Genomic DNA, 18412 nt, shown 5'->3' on the forward strand with positions numbered 1-18412 from the left:
TGCGGCTGACCACAGTTCTTTTCCTTTCTTTAATTGAATTGTACAGTATGTGATAGTAGGAACGCGCCCCCTAGCGGTTCCTGTCTGCCAGGCTCCTGGAGTTTGATAACCTTGCTGTGCGTCCGAGAGCATCACTGATGGAATGCAAATGTGGGCTTGGATGTATTCCTCTTGTTGCTAATTGTTGATGCATGGTGATCAGGGTTCATGCCCGCTCTCTTCTGATCTCTGTCCGCTCGGACCTACCATGATCAGCCCCGACACTGTTTTGGAGAGTGGAGACCAGCCTTGCATCCAGCTGGAGCCCTTGAAGAAGACGCACTTGCCGGGCAAGGCGACGCCGACCGGTGGCAACTGCGCTGCGTTCAAGGACAGCAGCCCCAAAGTGACAGCCAACGGAGTGCACGACATAGAGGACCGGATACTGAGGATCACCGGCTACTACGGCTACAACCCGGGCTACTCCAGTCACAGAAGTGAGTGAAAAAGAAAAGTAGATAGATTGACTGGATCATTAGATGATGCGACAATCTCTGTGTCTGTCAGGTGCGGGATGGGTGAATTACAGTGACATGAATTTTATGATAACATTCTGACAGAAGCAGGTCGGTGTGCGTCAAGGGATTTTAGACTAATATAGAAATGGAGATGCAGTCAATGCAGTGGCAGTGGAGTGTGGAGGGAGACACACTGCCTGTTCCTCTGTCCCTGAAAATACATTTCCAGTTTGAATGGATTGTCGTTAAATTCTCTATTGTAAACTCAGGTGATTGCATTTTAATTGACTCCATTATAGAACAGCATGATGCCAATCACTACTAATATCTGCTAGAGGCAAAAAGATGCGACAGCCCATCCATCTCTGAGACACAATGTGAGTGAGAAAGAGGGAGGGAGGGAGAGAGAGAGAGAGGGAGAGAGGGGGGGAGATAGAGAGATAATAGCATCCAGTTGTAATTACACAGCAAAGTGTGACGTACAAATCAAACAAATGCTGTCATTTTGAATGCATTATCAAACTCAGTTGTTTAAACTGGCCAAGAGCCATCTACATCGAACACTCTTGGTGAACTTTGCAAACATTTATTGGCAGCTTCTCATTAATACAATCAATTTTCCAAATGTCAAATATGGCAGCTGTTCCTGTGACACATGGAGATATTGCTGGTCCCTATCTCCTGACGCCCTTGGGCTCCTATACATTATCCTCTTCTACGCTTTTCATTTGCCCAATGCGGTGTTGACTGGTAGACCAATATACAGAATTTTGCTGACTCAGACAATAGCTGGGTTCTTCGCAGAGAGCTGATGATGCACTCTGTTCAGGATATGATCTTTAAAATCTTGCCCTCTGGTTGTAAAGTGTTGCCAGCACCAGTGGGATTTATAATGGGGAAAAACAACTACAGTGCACTGTGTGTTCAGCATCTGCGTTGCTTTACAAATGTGTTTATGGTACTGAAGCAAGATGTGCAGCGCAGGATTCCAACATCTTGTGCTGCTACATTATTCTCTATTTAATGAAAGAGGAAGAGGCAACTTTTTACAGAAATCTAAAACGCCTCCAACATTTGTAATTGGTCATCTATCTTTTATCCTCTTTCATCTCAGGTACGTTTCAACCCAAATGAAATTGACTTGTCACGCAAGCTCCCTAATGTCCTCCTCTGGCTGTTATATAAAAGCCCAACTTAGAGACACACATCTGGAAGAGAGATGAACTCCCAGTGTTTTGAAGTCCTTTTCCAAATCCACTACTCAACCTTTGGACTCTGTAACAAAATGCATTACTCTGACACAACTTGTTTTGAGTCTCAATGGAAGTTGTGTGTATGCAGATAGGGGCCTCGCTCAATGAAGAACAGCTCCAGCTCTGCATGTTTTGAAATGAGCTGAGAGCACTGCAATGAATTTTTAGACAGAGGCTGAGAAAAAGAAAATTAATCTGTCTCTTATTACCTACCACATGTTTATGAGGGTCGTCAATTGTAGTAGAGTGGCCATGAATGCAGTCACACAGTTTCACTGAGGAATATACTCACATCCTCAGATGAATGGGTTGAAATCAAACCTGACAAACACACCCAAAAGTGTAAACTAAAAACATTTTGAAAATCAGCCGCCTCTGAAGCTATGGACTTCCTCTGTAACAAATACATAATATAATGTGCACATTTCTTGCCAATTATGTCTATGTGGAAGAGTGTGGAAAACAGACCCACTAACTGAACATAATTTATTTCTGTTCAGTGTTTATTTACCAATGTTTCAATGGCTTAAAAGGTTTTCTTTTTTAATTGATGCTCCGTCATAAGATCCATTACTGGAATACTGGCACGTGTATTCACAAATTAATTGTTTGAATGATTAGGTAGCTGGAATAAGCATTTCTGCTTGATTGATTAAGCATTATCCAGGAAGAATGACCAAGAATTATTGGCTTCAGTTTCACAAAACAGACACATGAGAAGTTAAAATGATTAAATAGAAAATGTAAATGAGGAGTTAATTAAAAAAAGTTATTAAAAGTTTCTCTGCATGCTTACTTTTCAAGCTGCTGTGCCCCCCCCCCCCCTTTCCCCTTGACTACATTGTGTGTTGTAGCAGAGGAAAATGAATTATGGGATTTTATCCCCGATGCAGTTTCGGGTTCAGGGAGCAGGTGCAGATTGTAATAGCAGTTCTCTTAAGATATATGCCATCTCCAGCCATGTGTTTCACCATCTATCCATCACCTGATTTTTTGTGCTTGCCAGAGTTGACAGAAGGTATTCCTCAGGGCAGCGTACTTGTCTCCATATTTCCTTTCTGCACAGCTATTAGTCATGCTGTTGACGGTGCAGCGTCTGTGAAGGTGTTTTGACTTAATTTCTCATGTGTGCATCCATCCACCTCATTTTTTTTTTTTCACGGAAGCATGGAAAGTCATTGTGTCACATTTGTTTACTGTGTTTTATTTACACATTATATACTTTGATTTGAGAGTCACACATCCCCCACAAGTCTATTTAATAGTACAGCTCTCCAAAAAGGGTGAAGCAACATTTAAATTGAACAGCAGGTTCATCTTGCCAAGCCTGTGGGGTAATGATATATTTAGTAAAGTTCTGTTGCTTGTTTATTAATGCCCCTTCCCATCTGCATTGAATTAAAAGCTGTCTATAAGGGGATTTGGACCTCAGTTGGTGATGGGGACCAAGCTGGAACACACAGTCTGATATAATAATAGCAGTAACATAAAAGTTTGCTTGATCCAGATTTTTTATTGGATCTTGAACAAATTACTCACATAATATCGTAAACATGCCTGACATTTTTCACCATCAAGCATTCAGGCTGCGTACTGGTTGGTGAGGGATCAGAAGCTGTGATGTATAGTCAGGGTTCAGGCCACAAAGGATGTATAAAGTAATGAGTTGCATGTGAAAATCAATCTTAATACAGTACAAGTGGAAAGTCATTAAAAGTAGAGTAACGTTTTTCCTGTCTTGTTTTCTGTTAGCTGCCGGAGCATGAACGATCGGTCTGGTATTGATCTCTGGTTTACAACAACTGAAATAGCATGGCAACAGTAAAGCATGGATGGATGGATGGATGGATGGACGGACGGACGGACGGACGGACAGAAAGATAGATAGATAGATAGATAGATAGACAGACAGACAGACAGACAGACAGACAGACAGACAGACAGACAGATAGACAGATAGACAGATAGACAGATAGATAGATAGATAGATAGATAGATAGATAGATAGATAGATAGATAGATAGATAGATAGATAGATAGATAGATAGATAGATAGATAGATAGATAGATAGATAGATAGATAGATAGATAGAGAAAGGGAGAGGGGGTGGGAGAGAGAGAGAGACACAGATTGCATCCATTCCATTCTTGTTGTGACTAGAAACTCACTATTCCTTTTTCAATCCATTTTCATTCAGTGTTAACAGCAGGTAAATTTTCATTTTCTACCTCAAACATCGCCTCAAGCATTTTATATGTGCGTGGACTTATTTTGGACTGTCCTTTTCCCATGCCTGCACATACACTGCTATTTATAACTAACCAAGCTTCGAATGGGATATGAGCTTTGCCTGAACAACTCCTGGAGTGCAGTTAGTCTCACATGCTCCTGGGAAATGAGCAAAAACACTCCCCAAGTAATGGATGTAATATTTTGCCAGAGCAGTTACATAAGCGCTGCCCTGCCCTCCTATCACTTTGCCATTGCTGTTAATTGTTGACCTTGCTTTACCGTGAAGAATGAGTCCTCCTCCAGCAATGAGTTTTCTACAATGCAAAAGTAATATTATGCAATAGGAGAGTAAAATATGCAAATGGGTCTAAGTGGTTTCTCCATCGTCCAGAATACTGATGTTATCAGCAGCCTAACACTGTCCCCCTGTGGTTTGTGAATGTAACAACAAAACTAAACTGAACTTCCACATCCCCCAGGCATTAAACGTCTTGATTTATTTAGTTTTTACTACCCCTGTCTTAAATGAGCCTAAAAATACATGTGGTACCACAACACATTAGTGCAAATGTCAAATCTTTCCTGAGGCAAAAAAATAAATTTGAAGCCGAAAAAAATGGCTGTAAAACAGCTTAGTGGTAGAAATGCCTGGTCATTTAGAGTTTATGTTTTATTTGAATGGATTTGATATGCTTAGTGAAAGATTGTGAGGTTCCCTGATGGACCATTTCAGCTGTTTCAAATAATGCCCCTGTTAAAAAGTCCACCTCAATCACCTCCAATGCAATCATGTTCAGTAGTGCTACTCAAAAACATCCACCATTAGGTGGCGTCATCTCTGCTCCTCTGAGCTCTGACTGAGCTGAATGGATCAGAGGAGATCCAGTAAATACACCTGGATCATTCAAGATCTATGCAGTTTTCACAATGATGTTTACCAGCTGCTGATGTCATCATCCTCTATCACTCACATCCTCCCACTCTGGTCGTCACTGAAAGGTAATGAGTACCAGAAATGGACTAAAGACAAAGGAGCCCGCAGCATAAAATAAGGAGCACTGGTTAATCTAAATGACAAAAGACCCAGAATCGGTGCAGTGTATCAGGACACAGGAAGCCCTCTGTTGCTATGGCGGTGAATATTGAGGAAGCTGACTGTTTCGTGATTTGATTTGAGAGAGAAAATTTTGAGAAAAACTTTCACAATGAAAATGTGAGCTAAAGTGTCAAACAGTTTACGTAAAAATATAAATTTACACAACAGAGAATGGAACAATTAATGTGAGTACTTGGTCTCCGGCCTCCTGAGCTTCAGGTGATTCTCTGGTTGCGATTAGCATCCCAGGGTCTGCTGACTGGTTCTTCTTTCTGCCCCGTCTGTATGTAGCTGTTGGCTGCTCTTATTAGTGGGACTATTTTTAAGTCAATGAGGGCCTACTCCTCAGGGGATCTACAGCCCCAATTCAGACCAAACATTAATTTCAGCTAGGACTGCATCACACGCTAAATGCACAAGCGTTTTAATTAAGTCTCATTCTGACAAAATTACTCCAGGCATTTGTATTAAAGTTGGACTCATTATAGTTTCATTAAGCGACTATAGAAAATTTTGCACCACAGAGTTGTCCCAAGCAATTGTAGCGATGTGTTGCTGTTTCAAATCCGCTCCACAACTGAATTCTGCAAACACAATACTACCATCTTGTTACTGGAACATGACCCTGCATCTTTTCCAGTGTAATAAACAGCCCATAACTGTGATGCGTCTTGTTAGACAGGAGCACTCTGATCTGCTGCACCCTCTGTAGAAGAGCCACAACTTTGGCAGATGAGCATCGGGGAGCGAAGAACAGGAAGGGAGGGGCTGTGGTTGTCATGGGTCTAATGAGAGATAGGAAATATAACACAGCATTCTTTTACCAGTGTAGTTAAATGACCGTAGTACTTACTACATTGCATGCATTCCGTGACTGTTTTCTTCTTCCTGTAGTGCTATTGCTCCTGGCCAGGCTAGCTTGGATCTTACTGATGAGAGGGTCATCACGGCATAGCACAGGCTTTATTAAGATCTTGTTACATTTTGCAAGGGCTCATATGTCTACTTGTTGAACCACTGACTGATGCATTGTTGATATTGATGTATTTAGTAATATTAAAGTCCATTAAAATCCTCTGGTAGTTTCACCACAGCTGGAGATAGAATGGCAGGAGGGTTTTCCTTGAAATGGAAACTCCTGACATCAGTTCAGGAGGTGAGTCCTGTGGTCCATGCAGGCTGTTGATGTGAGAGTTTCTCTGCACTACTCAACAATACTTTTACTGGCGAGTAATCATATTATAGATATTCCATGTAAAAACATTTCCAACATTTATTTCCCCGTGAACGAGGAACCATCTATTCAGGCAAGCTGAAGCTGAGTCTGCATTATCTTTGCTGCTTCACAGACACACTCATATCTGTGTGCGTATCAACGAACTACTAATGTCCAATCACATTCAGCAATCCAACATAATGTAACGTCTCTTCTTGTTACTCAGTCAGTAGTCGATTGTAATTATGCCGTCTATGCTGAAACAAGTACAGTACTACACTTAAGAACGAAGTTGAGATAATTGTTCTTTTCTTGAGCTTCAATATGCACAGGAGAGGAAGGGAGAGGAATGGGTCAGGGGACAAGAGATGGGAGGAGTGGGGAGGGAAAGAGGGGGTATCAGCATAATTTTCCCCGCTGCTTGGTTACCTTCCAAACAAAGGTGCTGATTTGTGGAGCAAAAGAAGAGGAGGGGAAAAGCGAGAATGACAAAGAAGAGGGTGAGGATGAGAGAGATGAGAGGAGTGATTGCGCCATGCCACATGCACTTGAAGCTCAGTCTCCCTGGGAGACAGTCGCAGCGCTGGATCATGATATGACAGCGCTACAATAGTTTACGCTTCACTAGTTATCCACACTCTATCCAGGCAGATGGAGACAGTGGGAGAGAACCAGTAGTGAACTGGAAAGGGACGACTGGAGTACTGGAAGGAGGACAGAAGCGTTTGGTGAAACTGTGCTCAGGGTGGGGGTGGGGGGGGGGGTCACTCAAAAAGAAGAAGTGAGAAGAAGCGGAGGAGTCAGGATTGTCAGGATGCTCAGAGGTAGCAGGAGGAGCTGCTGAGTTTGCAGTGCCAGCTTGGGTGCACTTACAGACAACACAAACACACACAGACACACACAGACACACACACACACACACACACACACACACACACACACACACACACACACTCACACACACACACACTGCACACTTCCGAGGGAAGGACAGTGTTTGTACCCTTGCACCCTAGAGGAGGATGAAGAAGCACTCAGCCCGAGTGGCTCCTCTCAGCTCGTTCAGCACTCAGGTCCTGACCTGCCCCATCTCTGAAGGTAAACTGAGAGATGTCATTTCATCTAAGCTATAAATTTTATGTGATTTTATTTGTATGAACGGGGCTATTTACAGCATTAGCTCATACTAGTTACATTATAACTTTAGAACTAGAAGAACAGCAGCATATAATTTCCCATAAGGCATAATATGCTCACAGGCTGTAAGATTTTAATGTGACTTTGTATGATATCACAAATTGGAATCAGAAATTGAACAGAACTATTTCCTCAAGGAGTTTTTAACAGTTTATCCCCAGATGGTCAGAAAACAAAAGCGTTTTTCAGTTTTTTGCAGGTGGAGTTGAGAACCTCAGTGGGATGACAGGAAGTGCAGATGTAGAAGCAGCTTGTCTAGTTTTTTGATTCCTCTGTAAGGTCCAAGTGATGAAGTAACAAACATGTTTTCACCAATCCTGCCTTCATCTAACTAACACAGTGGCATCATGATCATTTCATTATCTAGCTAGCACTGTGAACAGAGCCATGAGCTCATTGGACGGGGCAGGGGTCCATCTAGCTGTAAATGTCACGAGCCTGTGGCATCAGTGGAGAGGATTAAAGTCAGAGAGGATTGAAATGTGAGGTTTGAGCAGCATACTGCATCACAGAGAGTGGATAAGCTCTATTAATGGCAGCCAGCAGTGAATACCGTGCTGGGATTTTTGTAATGAAATGAAACGATGCATAGCTTTCAAATATCTTTTTTCAACCATGCAGACAGTAGTGGACAATTCTGCCTATCCAAATATATCTCTCTCTACATATTTAAATAACTATATATTATTAATTAGCAACATATCCCATATAGTACTTTTAAAAAATATCTTTCTTTAATTCAGTGGATTCTTTTTTCTAGCCAAGGTTCTAATAATTTTTTTAATTTTCATCAGTTATCTTAAACAATTAGTATAAATCTACTGCTGCTGTTATGACTTATTTTATAGAGCGTCCATGTTTCAGTATTTTAGTATTTTAGTGTTAGTGTTTTTCGTTCTTTAAATTTAAATGTTTTAAAATTTTGTTGTTTTGTACCAAATGATTTATGATGAATCGTGCTTGATGAATAAGTCACAGTACCTCCTTTTTGTAATTTCCAAGTAGGAAATTGCATTGCATTGCTGCTATGGCCATCTGTGTGCTTCAGGAATCAGCCTTCACAATTTAGCAATGTTTTAGTCAGCAACAACAGGAAAGTTGTAACGTAACTAAACCTTGGCTCATGAACAGTCTGTTGGGGCTTTGGCTTCTGGGGACTCATATCCAACACTAAATATATTAGGAAAAACTGCTATTTCAAGTCTTAGACGTGTGATTTGTAACCAGAGGGCTCATTGAGTTGATGAACAATTCTTGCTGTGTAACAAATGTAGTTAAACCAAATCTCTTGACAGTCCTACATGAAGAAAGCAGTGCTGAACATTTGCTTTCATTACACACCAGATCTGCCCCCAGCTGGGAATGTGGAAAGGTTTTTTTCAGGTAATACTGACACTTTGTAAGGATCCAAATTGAAAATAACAAACTAACTGACTTTATTAATGAGAAACATTATGTTTTTGCTGTAGATGTTATAATGAAAGTCAGTGCTGGATTGATCCAGTGCTGAACAGTAACCATGGTATTTACTCAGATACCTGAAATTTATTCACTACTCACTTTTAAACATTTTACTTTTGATCCACTGCATTCAACAGACAAATATAGATACTGGATACTTTTAAAATTTCATTCATGATTCAAAATACTATAGCACTATACAGTATATACTTAAAAAAACTACAAATACAAATGAAACTAAAGTTTTGGTATTTGATTTTTAATAATTACTCTTTAAGACCCGAGAAGGCAGAACTTTCCAGTACTTCATTGGAATAAAATATTGAAATCCAAAATATAAAATTCAAGTCTTCTTATTGACCTCTGATATATCTGTATCATATATCTGTTCCACGATTTGTTAGCACTGGAAAGAACTACCACAAATAAATATGGAAAGACATGTGAATGAAATATATTTAATAGGGCATACGTTAGAACAGACAATCAGCCAGTCAGAAACTGTTTGGTGATTAGATTCTTCAGGGAGATTGTGATCGAAGGACATCTGCCCTTAACGTAAGCGAGATAAATCCTCACAGAGCCCAGAGACGATAAGAGCAGGAAATAAATCTGAGAGGCGTAAATAACAGCATTATATGAGAAATAAACTATTGTATATAACCTGCTACAGCTTCTGCAGAGTACAAAAAAAAGCTCTACATTGACTAGTTACAATATTTAACTGCTATTTTGTACAAAGTATAGCATAAGAACAATATCTCACATAGGAACATTTTTAAAAGAATAGATATATTAAAGTAACTGCTAATACTTATGCATTTTAATTTAAGACCTTCAAGATATTTTCTTTAACTTGCACAGTGCAATTTACATGTCAATGTAACAGCACTGCACCAAGATGATTCTAACCTTGACTTGACATCCACCAGTCTTTCCCTGACAGGCCTATTATAGAGCCATTACTTGACTTCAGTCTTCTTTCTGTGTGCCAGCAATGATCTCAAGCACTTATTAGGCTTATAAAGTAATTTTGGCAAGACTGTTAATTACTTCTCTGAAAGATGGAAGTGCCCCTTGGAAAGCTGCCATTTTGTTCTTTGTGTCCAGTAAACTTGGTGTACACATAGATTTAGATGATTGAAAAAGGGCACCTCAATCCCAATCTGCTCCATACAGTGTGAGTATTTAATAAAAGAAATAATGATGCATGTTGGTACAACCCATTTTCATTAGACAAGTCAGAGATGACTAACCCCATTAGTCAATTTCTTGCTTAGATCTCACTGTGGTTAACAAACAAAAACTGTCAGCTGCCATAATGAACAAAGTGGAGATAAAAGACACTTTGAGTGCAAGTTCCAGTACTTTCAAGGCTTCCGTCTGTAGCCATGGTGGGAATGGCAGAGCTTCACATGCTGAGTTAGCAAAGAGGCAGGCAGCACATGTCATCTTTTATTCCTGCCGTGGTGTAAATTGATCACACTGTTGGCAGTTAAAGAATGAATCTGAGCTCTCAAAAAATGCTCACACACACAGCACTTCACATCTATATTTGTCTATTTGTCTGTCTGTTTCTATTTGTCTATATATCTATCTACTATCTATCTATCTGTCTGTCTGTCTGTCTGTCTGTCCGTCCGTCCGTCCGTCCGTCCGTCCGTCCGTCCGTCCATCCATCCATCCATCCATCTATCAGTCGTGACTGCCAAGGTTGCCATGACATTCTTGGGTCATGTAATTAAGTTCACTTCTGCGTTCTTGGAGTCAGGTTTCTGTGCACGCCTGTCTGCAATGCTATTGGTGACACGCACAGCAACAATGCAAACCCATCACATTTTAGCAAAGCCCTCACTAATGCACTGCTGCCTTTACAGCGTGAAAGGCAAACGGTGGTAGTGTTCACTGAGGACAAGTGATAAATAGATGCTTATGTGCTGGATCCCTGACAAAGAGACATTATTACTATGTGCCGTACAGTATACAGTAATACCAATGATAAAGAATTTGCAAGCGTGGCTGCTTTAAAGGATTTATGAACAGGGTTATTAGGCTTTACAGGCAGATCAGTGCCAGCAAGACCTTAGTTTATAATGTCATGAGCAAAAGTATTGAAAAAAAGTTCATCAAATGGAGCTGACTGAAAAAATATGGGGTATCAAAGCTATTGTGCAATTTCCTCTGGAATTATTAAAGTATCTGTCTGTCTGTCTGTCTGTCTGTCTGTCTGTCTGTCTGTCTGTCTGTCTGTCCGTCCTTCCATCCATCCATCCATCCATCCATCCATCCATCCATCCATCCATCCATCCATCCATCTATCTATCTATCTATCTATCTATCTATCTATCTATCTATCTATCTATCTATCTATCTATCTATCTATCTATCTATCTATCTATCTATCTATCTATCTATCTATCTATCTATCTATCTATCTATCTATCTATCTATCTATCTATTAAAATTCCATGAGCCTCATGAGGTCCTGCTCATTCAACGTGGCTCCAGGACCTAATTTGGGGGAAACACTCTTTTTCCATCACCAAAGAACTACTTCTCAGCCCATTGCCATGCTAACAGCCTTGCTGGTTGCATGAGTAAAACAAAAAATCTCTTTAAGCACCAAGTAGTCCAACAGTAGAGTTGCTGCTGTGCATTTTGTGTTATTGTCTTTCCTGCTCTGTCCCATCAGGAGAAGATGGATCAGAGTCTCACGCAGAGACCCCAGGCAGTGAGACCAGTGCAGAGAGCCAGTCCTATCAGACCTGTACCAGCGCAGCTCTGAAGGTGCTGGGGGGCCTTCTGATGGTGCTGTGCATCTCCTCCTCCTGGGTGGGCACAACGCAGGTGGTGAAGCTGACTTTCCAGTCGTTCTCCTGTCCCTTCTTCATATCGTGGTTCAGTAGCAACTGGAACATTCTCTTTTTTCCCATCTACTACTCCACACATGTGATCATCACAAGGGAGAAGCAGACCCCTATACAGAAATTCAGGTAAGCCTCTAATAAAACCATAGATTCGCAGGGGTTCAAGAAAATGTATCATTTGGAATAGTACAATATCTGTCCATTTGGAAATTTGAAAACCTGCACTCACAACTGTTATCATTACATCAATATAAAGTAGACTATATAGCTTGTTCCCTGTCAATGTTTGGGAAAAATGAAACAGGCTTCTTTAACTGGCACAGAAAGTGTCACATAGAGCAAGACTTTCCTTTTCACAGCAACCGACATATCGTAACAGCTTGACTCGTGGCCCCCAGAGGCCTTACTGCTCTCTAACTGGAATGCATATTAAACAATATGATTCAGGTAACTAGGCAACCAATCATCAAACTGTCCTAATAGTGAGAGGTCTAGAATTGTTCGAAGATGGAAACAAATCAACATGATGTCCCTGAACTTTCTGTGGTTTTCTCTCCCAGGGAGTGCAGCAAGCTGTTTGGCGAGGATGGGATGACTCTTAAGATTTTTGTAAAGAGGACAGCACCCTTCTCAATCCTGTGGACACTGACCAACTACCTGTACCTCCTGGCCTTGAAGAAGCTGACAGCGACTGATGTCTCAGCCCTCTACTGCTGTCACAAGGCCTTTGTCTTTCTCTTGTCCTGGATTGTTCTTAAGGACAGGTTCATGGGCGTTAGGGTCTGTATGCACATATCAGCACGACAGTAACAGATGCTCTTCTTAATTCTTAGGGGTACTCATGTAAATAATTTCTCTGAATCATTACCTGCAGATTGTAGCAGCTATAATGGCAATCACAGGTATTGTGATGATGGCTTATGCTGATGGGTTCCATGGTGATTCCTTTGTGGGTGTGGCACTGGCTGTGGGCTCAGCCTCAACATCAGCTCTCTACAAGGTTAGGCCACCACACACATTACAAGTTGGAACGCCCATGTGATTGCTTTTGCACTGATTTTACACACTTGTACAGTTACTGGTTTATATGAACCACTCTTTCTTCACCATCAAGGTGATGTTCAAGATGTTCCTGGGCAGCGCCAACCTTGGAGAAGTGGCTCATTTCCTTTCCACCATGGGCTTCTTCAATCTTATCTTTATCTCCTGTGTTCCCCTCATCCTCTACTTCACCAAGGTGGAGCACTGGGGTTCACTGTCCTCTCTACCGTGGGGCTACATGTGTGGACTGGCAGGACTGTGGTTGGGTGAGAGCAAATACTTTATGGCTTCACCTTTGTGTTTCTGTGAACAAATAATTTTTATTCAACTGATTGTAGGGATGTAACTAACAATTGATGTCATTATAAATTCATTTAGTACCACAATAAGTCCAAGTTAAGCTAAAATATATTTTTAAGTTGCTTGACCTCTGCTGGATAATTTAAAAAATATACTTAACTATAATACTACTGCTGTTACTACTGCTACTACTATTACTACATTAATGACAAATTCTTGCAAATCTGTTGATTGATAAATTGTTTCAGCTCTAATTCATTGGCATGTCTATGTTTTTATCGTCTTTCATGCAGTGTTCAACATCTTGATCCATGTTGGTGTGGTGCTGACATACCCCATTCTCATTTCCATAGGGACACTGCTCAGTGTGCCAGGCAATGCAGGTAAGGCGACATGCCACTGTCCACTCTCAACCAACATACTACATACCGAACATCATTGAGTCTTTACCTCTAAAGTTAAATAACACATAATAGCATTCAGATTTATCTTTAAATTAGATATTTGTTTTGTCTTTCTTTGTACTGTTATAGCTGCTATGCAGCTATACACATGCAAAGTCCATGAATTAAATGTAGACTTTATTTTTTGATTAGAAGGAAAATTAATACAATTGTGATAATGGCAGCAAAGTGCTGCACATACTGTGGCTCTGTCTTGAGAGATCAGCAGCACTCAAGGCCACTGTAGAGAAGTGATTACGCAGCATGTCTACCTCCTTCATCCTGGAAACCAATCATCGAGGTGCCTAAACAGAAACTGCAACAATATTATCTCTGAGGGAGGATCGGGTTGTCAAGGCCAACCTTAAAGTCTGCAGACAAGTTCTTTTCGTTAACTATAATGGTTTTTACGAAGGTCAGCAGGTTGCGACAACTTGTCCAAGGATTTTAGACCACAAAGACACAGGGGATAAAGTGGATCTCTTGCGCTGTTAGTAAGCCGCATTTGCTTTACTCATCCCCCTGCAGCTTTGGTGTCCTGCGGTTTATCTTACTTTATATAATTAATTTCAATTGGTTTTTGTTTCTCCCCTTCCACTCTTTTCCAACATTTTGTCTCCCTCCTTTGTCTCTCTCTTTCTTTTGTCTGCTCTAGCTGTAGATGTTTTGAAGCATGAGGTGATCTTCAGCGTCGTGCGCCTGGCAGCAACCTGTATCATTTGCCTTGGGTTCTTGCTCCTTCTCCTGCCAGAGGAGTGGGACTCCGTCACACTGCGTTTCCTGGCCAACATCACAGACAAGAAGTCAGAGGAACACGGCGAGGAGTTCACAGAGTCCAGCATCAACACGCGCACTCGCAGTCGAGCAAATGGTGCTGTTACCATTCCCATGGCATAACACTGCTGAGTGCTGTTATGGGTCTGGGCTATCCAGTCTTGAGCACCTGTCTGCTGATGTTATCCCACTGTTCACTTGGGAAGTGTGGGGATACTCAGTGAATTATCCAGCAGGAAGACAGGAAGTACTGTTTTGAACTTCAAACTGGAAACGCATCTGTGTCTCTGCCACTTCACTGTAAGAGGGGAAATGAGAACATTTATGGATCCTGCAAACTGAAAGAACGGAAAGTGATACTTTCTTGAATTATTTGCCATGCTCAATCCCCTTCTCTGCACGCACCCAAACCAAGAGCTGTGTGTCCTCCCCTAGCCTGTTCTGCAGACTGTATTCTGTGAATATGAATATTGGCAGGGCGAGTTTGGCTCAATCGTATATATATCTTGAGATATTTATTTAGAGCTGTATCAATAAGAGTATTATTTTAAGTCTTATTGAATAGTATTATATGCAAGGCAATGGCAGTTACACTATGCGCAATGTACAGGTTTATTTGGTTTCGTAATAAAAGACTCAAAACTCACCTTCATAGTTGTGCATCACTAGAAATTATTAGTCAGACTCAGCACCATATTCATGTGGACTCTAACCTCAGCAAGAGAGGTCATGTTTTCAACCCTGTCCGTTGGTTGGTTGGTTGGTTGGTTGGTTGGTTGGTTGGTTGGTTTGTCAGTCGGTTGGTTGGTTGGTTCATTGATTGAACTTTTCATTGATTGATTAAGCAAAAATATACAAAATATGTTATAAATAATTATATAAAGTTGTAAAAACTAAAAATTTGATTGTAACAACACAAACTTAAAATAGCTCTGTCAATTCTAATAGTCTATTTTGGACCAATAGAAGGGCTTATCGATGAAGGCAAATATTGTTAAAATATTAATCACTATTGATGATGTCTGTTATCAGTGAAGGTTATCTTTGTTTCTAGCTTGAAATCATGGCTACAGCCCAGCTGACTTATGATCCAGATGAAGCCTCCAAACATGTATAACAGCTGGTTTAATGTTAGAAAAACACCCATTTTGATGTTAAAACAGTTTTAAATTGTAATTGCTATTTCTGTAGCATCATATAACAATGAATAAATATTGTTTATTCAGTCATGGGCGGCACGGTGGCGCAGTGGGTAGCGCTGTCGCCTCACAACACGGCTGTTCCGGGTTCGAGTCCCACTCTGTGCGGAGGTTGCATGCTCTCCCCGTGTGCGTGGGTTCTCTCCAGGTTCTCCGTTCTTCTTCCTCCCACCTCCAAAAGCATGCGCTTTAGGTTGATTGGCTGGTCCCAAATTACCTGTAGGAGTGAGTGTGTGTGCATGTTTGTCTGTCTTGTGTGTGGCTCCGCGGTGCACTGGCATTGTGCCTGGAGTGTCCCCCGCCTCATGCCCTATGCCAGCTTTATTTAGCTTAGTGTCTTTGGTACACATTTTTAGGCCGTTGAGGAGTAAATAATATATGGACTTAACAAAATACAAATACAGTTTGGGATATAATGCCTGCTATTGCCTGAGGATTTGACTTTACAGGTACGTCAGATAACCTGTTATGACACAATGTGACTCCACGTCAACAATATCCAGTTGTTACAATAATCGTCCACTTTGATTGTCAGTCTCCACCAAGTAGCAGGACAACCCCAGTGTGTTGCTATGACCTTGATTGGGGCTCTTACACCTGTGGCCATCTCTGCTATAGTGAGCCTCCAGTCCATTGGGAATAATGGTGTTTAAACAGGTCTTTCTCCCTAACCAGATTAGGCAACAGAAAAAAAAGGCACACAAGTATGTCAAATTTAATTTTGTGCAAAAGTCAAAGCCAGAAGTATTTTAGTTTTGACCAAAATCAATTTAATATCTCCAGACTCAATGGGGTCATATTTGGGACCACAGGCAGCCTCAAGCAATAATTTATAGTTGGATTTGACCACAGGCCACTTGGTGTTCTTCCATCAAAGCCAAAAAGACAGACATGTAGTGACAGACCTTCATTTTGGAAAAGGAGACACCCTTATTTAGCAGCTCCTGCAGAAATCTTAACATTTCCAACGGATTATTGAAATGGGAGAACATTCCGGCCTTGGCACCACTGTGCAAGTGCTCGCCCTTTACAAGCTTGCACTGGTTGAGGCCATCGCACATTGGATTGTTGCCTTCACACTTGTGGGCACACTCTTGTGCAGTAAATTGGACTTCTCAACATTCTGGATGTGGACAAACCACTTTCTCCTAAGTCCAAGAGAGGAGGTTCCTGTAAAGTGAAAGCTGCCAAAGCCTCACTGCCATCAATCAATCTTTGACTACTATATTGAAGACTTGACACGCAAACTCGTCATAGAACTGCCTCCAACCTCGATTCAAACATTGATTTAGGTGACTGTGCTAACCACAGCACACCAAAACACCCACCTCACCACCAGCCGTCATACTATCTTGGTTCACCACTTTGCCGTGTTAGGCCGTGCACACACTAGAACATTCCATTCCCGGAGGGGTTTTGTGGTCTGTCACGGAAAAGAACTGGGGGCGTTGGATTCAATGCTGTCCTGCTGAAAACGATTCCATATTTGAGTCTTCACCAATAGTTTGGAATTAGCATTTGCCGCCAAGTTCAAGCAGTCTATGACATGTTTGACACTGAGGGAAAAACCACCCTTCAACACTGCAACTGAGTCCAAGATAATCTCCGTCTTGCTTTATAAGGAAACCACTGTTGGATTGTCTGACCTGATCTGAACATGTTAGCCTGTCAAACGGGACAGAAAGCCTTTCCAGCGAAAAAACACCCATGCAACTTCAGGTGGTGGATGCAAAGTTTGCAACATGAAGCAACATAGGTACAAAGCACTATCCCCACAAACATGACTCACTTCGGTACAGTTGAACACCGGAGCATACAAAAAAATAAGTGCAGGCTATGAGGTTCATTTCAACGCTCTGACGTGGGCAATCATCAGAACAATGGGATTCATTTGGAGCTGCTATTTCTGCGTGGGGAGAGGCTGCACTCCTTTATATGACTAATCAGGCAAAGACCAAGCTCTGGGATAAAGAGAAAGCCAAAATTTGTACTATATGATTGTACTATAGGTCCCTAGAGATAGTGACAGATGACTGGGGGCATCATCAATCATGTCAGGAGATGATATCTCATACAATTTCTGAATTGACTTAAAGGGAACAATTTTCTATCCTAATTTTTATTCCCCTTCTTCTTATATTTATGTGACTAATGTTGTTTAGGGAATAAAGGGAAAATTATTACAGACCAATTACTGTTTTGTAATATTTTAATAAGGAAATTCTGAGTTAGCATATGTGACAAGTCCGTAAAATCACATCATGATCAAGGCATACCAGTGAAATATATTTGTTTTCATGTTTAATTTATGCTACAGAATATTTCTTTCAAACAAACAAGGCTTTTATAACCTAAACCAAAGGCCTCTACAGAATGAATATCACTCCTGGTGTCCCAGTCCTACACTTGGTGTGGCTGAGCATGTTTCAGCATCGCCAATAAATAATGTATTTTATCTTATTTAAGTTCCTGTATAAACAAACATTTACTGCTGCCATCTCTCATGAAGTCAGATTAAGTCTGTAAACAATTCCTCACAACAACTGCATCTTCCCCTCTCTGGGCTTTCCACTCTGGAATAGGTAAAAGGAAAGATCAGGCCCTTTCAAGCATTAACTTGTGAGTTACATGGTAATCTGTTGGGAGAGTTCCCATAGGAACCTAGCTCATTATAATGACAAGTATGAAGGCAGGGGTAAAGTATACACCCACCCCTTAAACTGCCGCTGTTTGTTACATGACTTTGGAATCAGATAGTGCAGGAAGTCCGAGGAAATTTCAAGAACACCAGGTTTGTTTGGCGGTAGAGAGAAGAAATGAGGCGAGAAATCTTAC

General features: G+C 41.1%; 1 protein-coding gene across 1 annotated transcript; it reads left to right on the forward strand.

Annotated features, from left to right (window-relative positions):
• The first annotated feature begins 247 nt into the window (after positions 1-247).
• slc35f4 (solute carrier family 35 member F4) lies at positions 248-14950 on the forward strand. Its single transcript, XM_068339308.1, has 7 exons — positions 248-476; positions 11646-11946; positions 12381-12600; positions 12695-12820; positions 12935-13127; positions 13455-13544; positions 14260-14950. The coding sequence occupies exons 1-7, from the start codon at positions 248-250 to the stop codon at positions 14499-14501; spliced, it is 1401 nt and encodes a 466-aa protein (XP_068195409.1). The 3' UTR covers positions 14502-14950.
• The last annotated feature ends 3462 nt before the right edge of the window (positions 14951-18412 follow it).

The sequence above is a fragment of the Antennarius striatus genome, chromosome 17 (assembly GCF_040054535.1).
Source record: "Antennarius striatus isolate MH-2024 chromosome 17, ASM4005453v1, whole genome shotgun sequence".
In the NCBI taxonomy this organism is placed as follows: domain Eukaryota; kingdom Metazoa; phylum Chordata; class Actinopteri; order Lophiiformes; family Antennariidae; genus Antennarius; species Antennarius striatus.

Coding starts and splice junctions, on each gene's coding strand:
- slc35f4 (XM_068339308.1), top strand. CDS start 248: ATGATCAGCCCCGACACTGTTTTGGAGAGTGGAGACCAGCCTTGCATC. Junction 477..11,645: donor GGGCTACTCCAGTCACAGAA/GTGAGTGAAAAA, acceptor CTGTCCCATCAG/GAGAAGATGGATCAGAGTCT. Junction 12,821..12,934: donor CAACATCAGCTCTCTACAAG/GTTAGGCCACCA, acceptor TTCACCATCAAG/GTGATGTTCAAGATGTTCCT.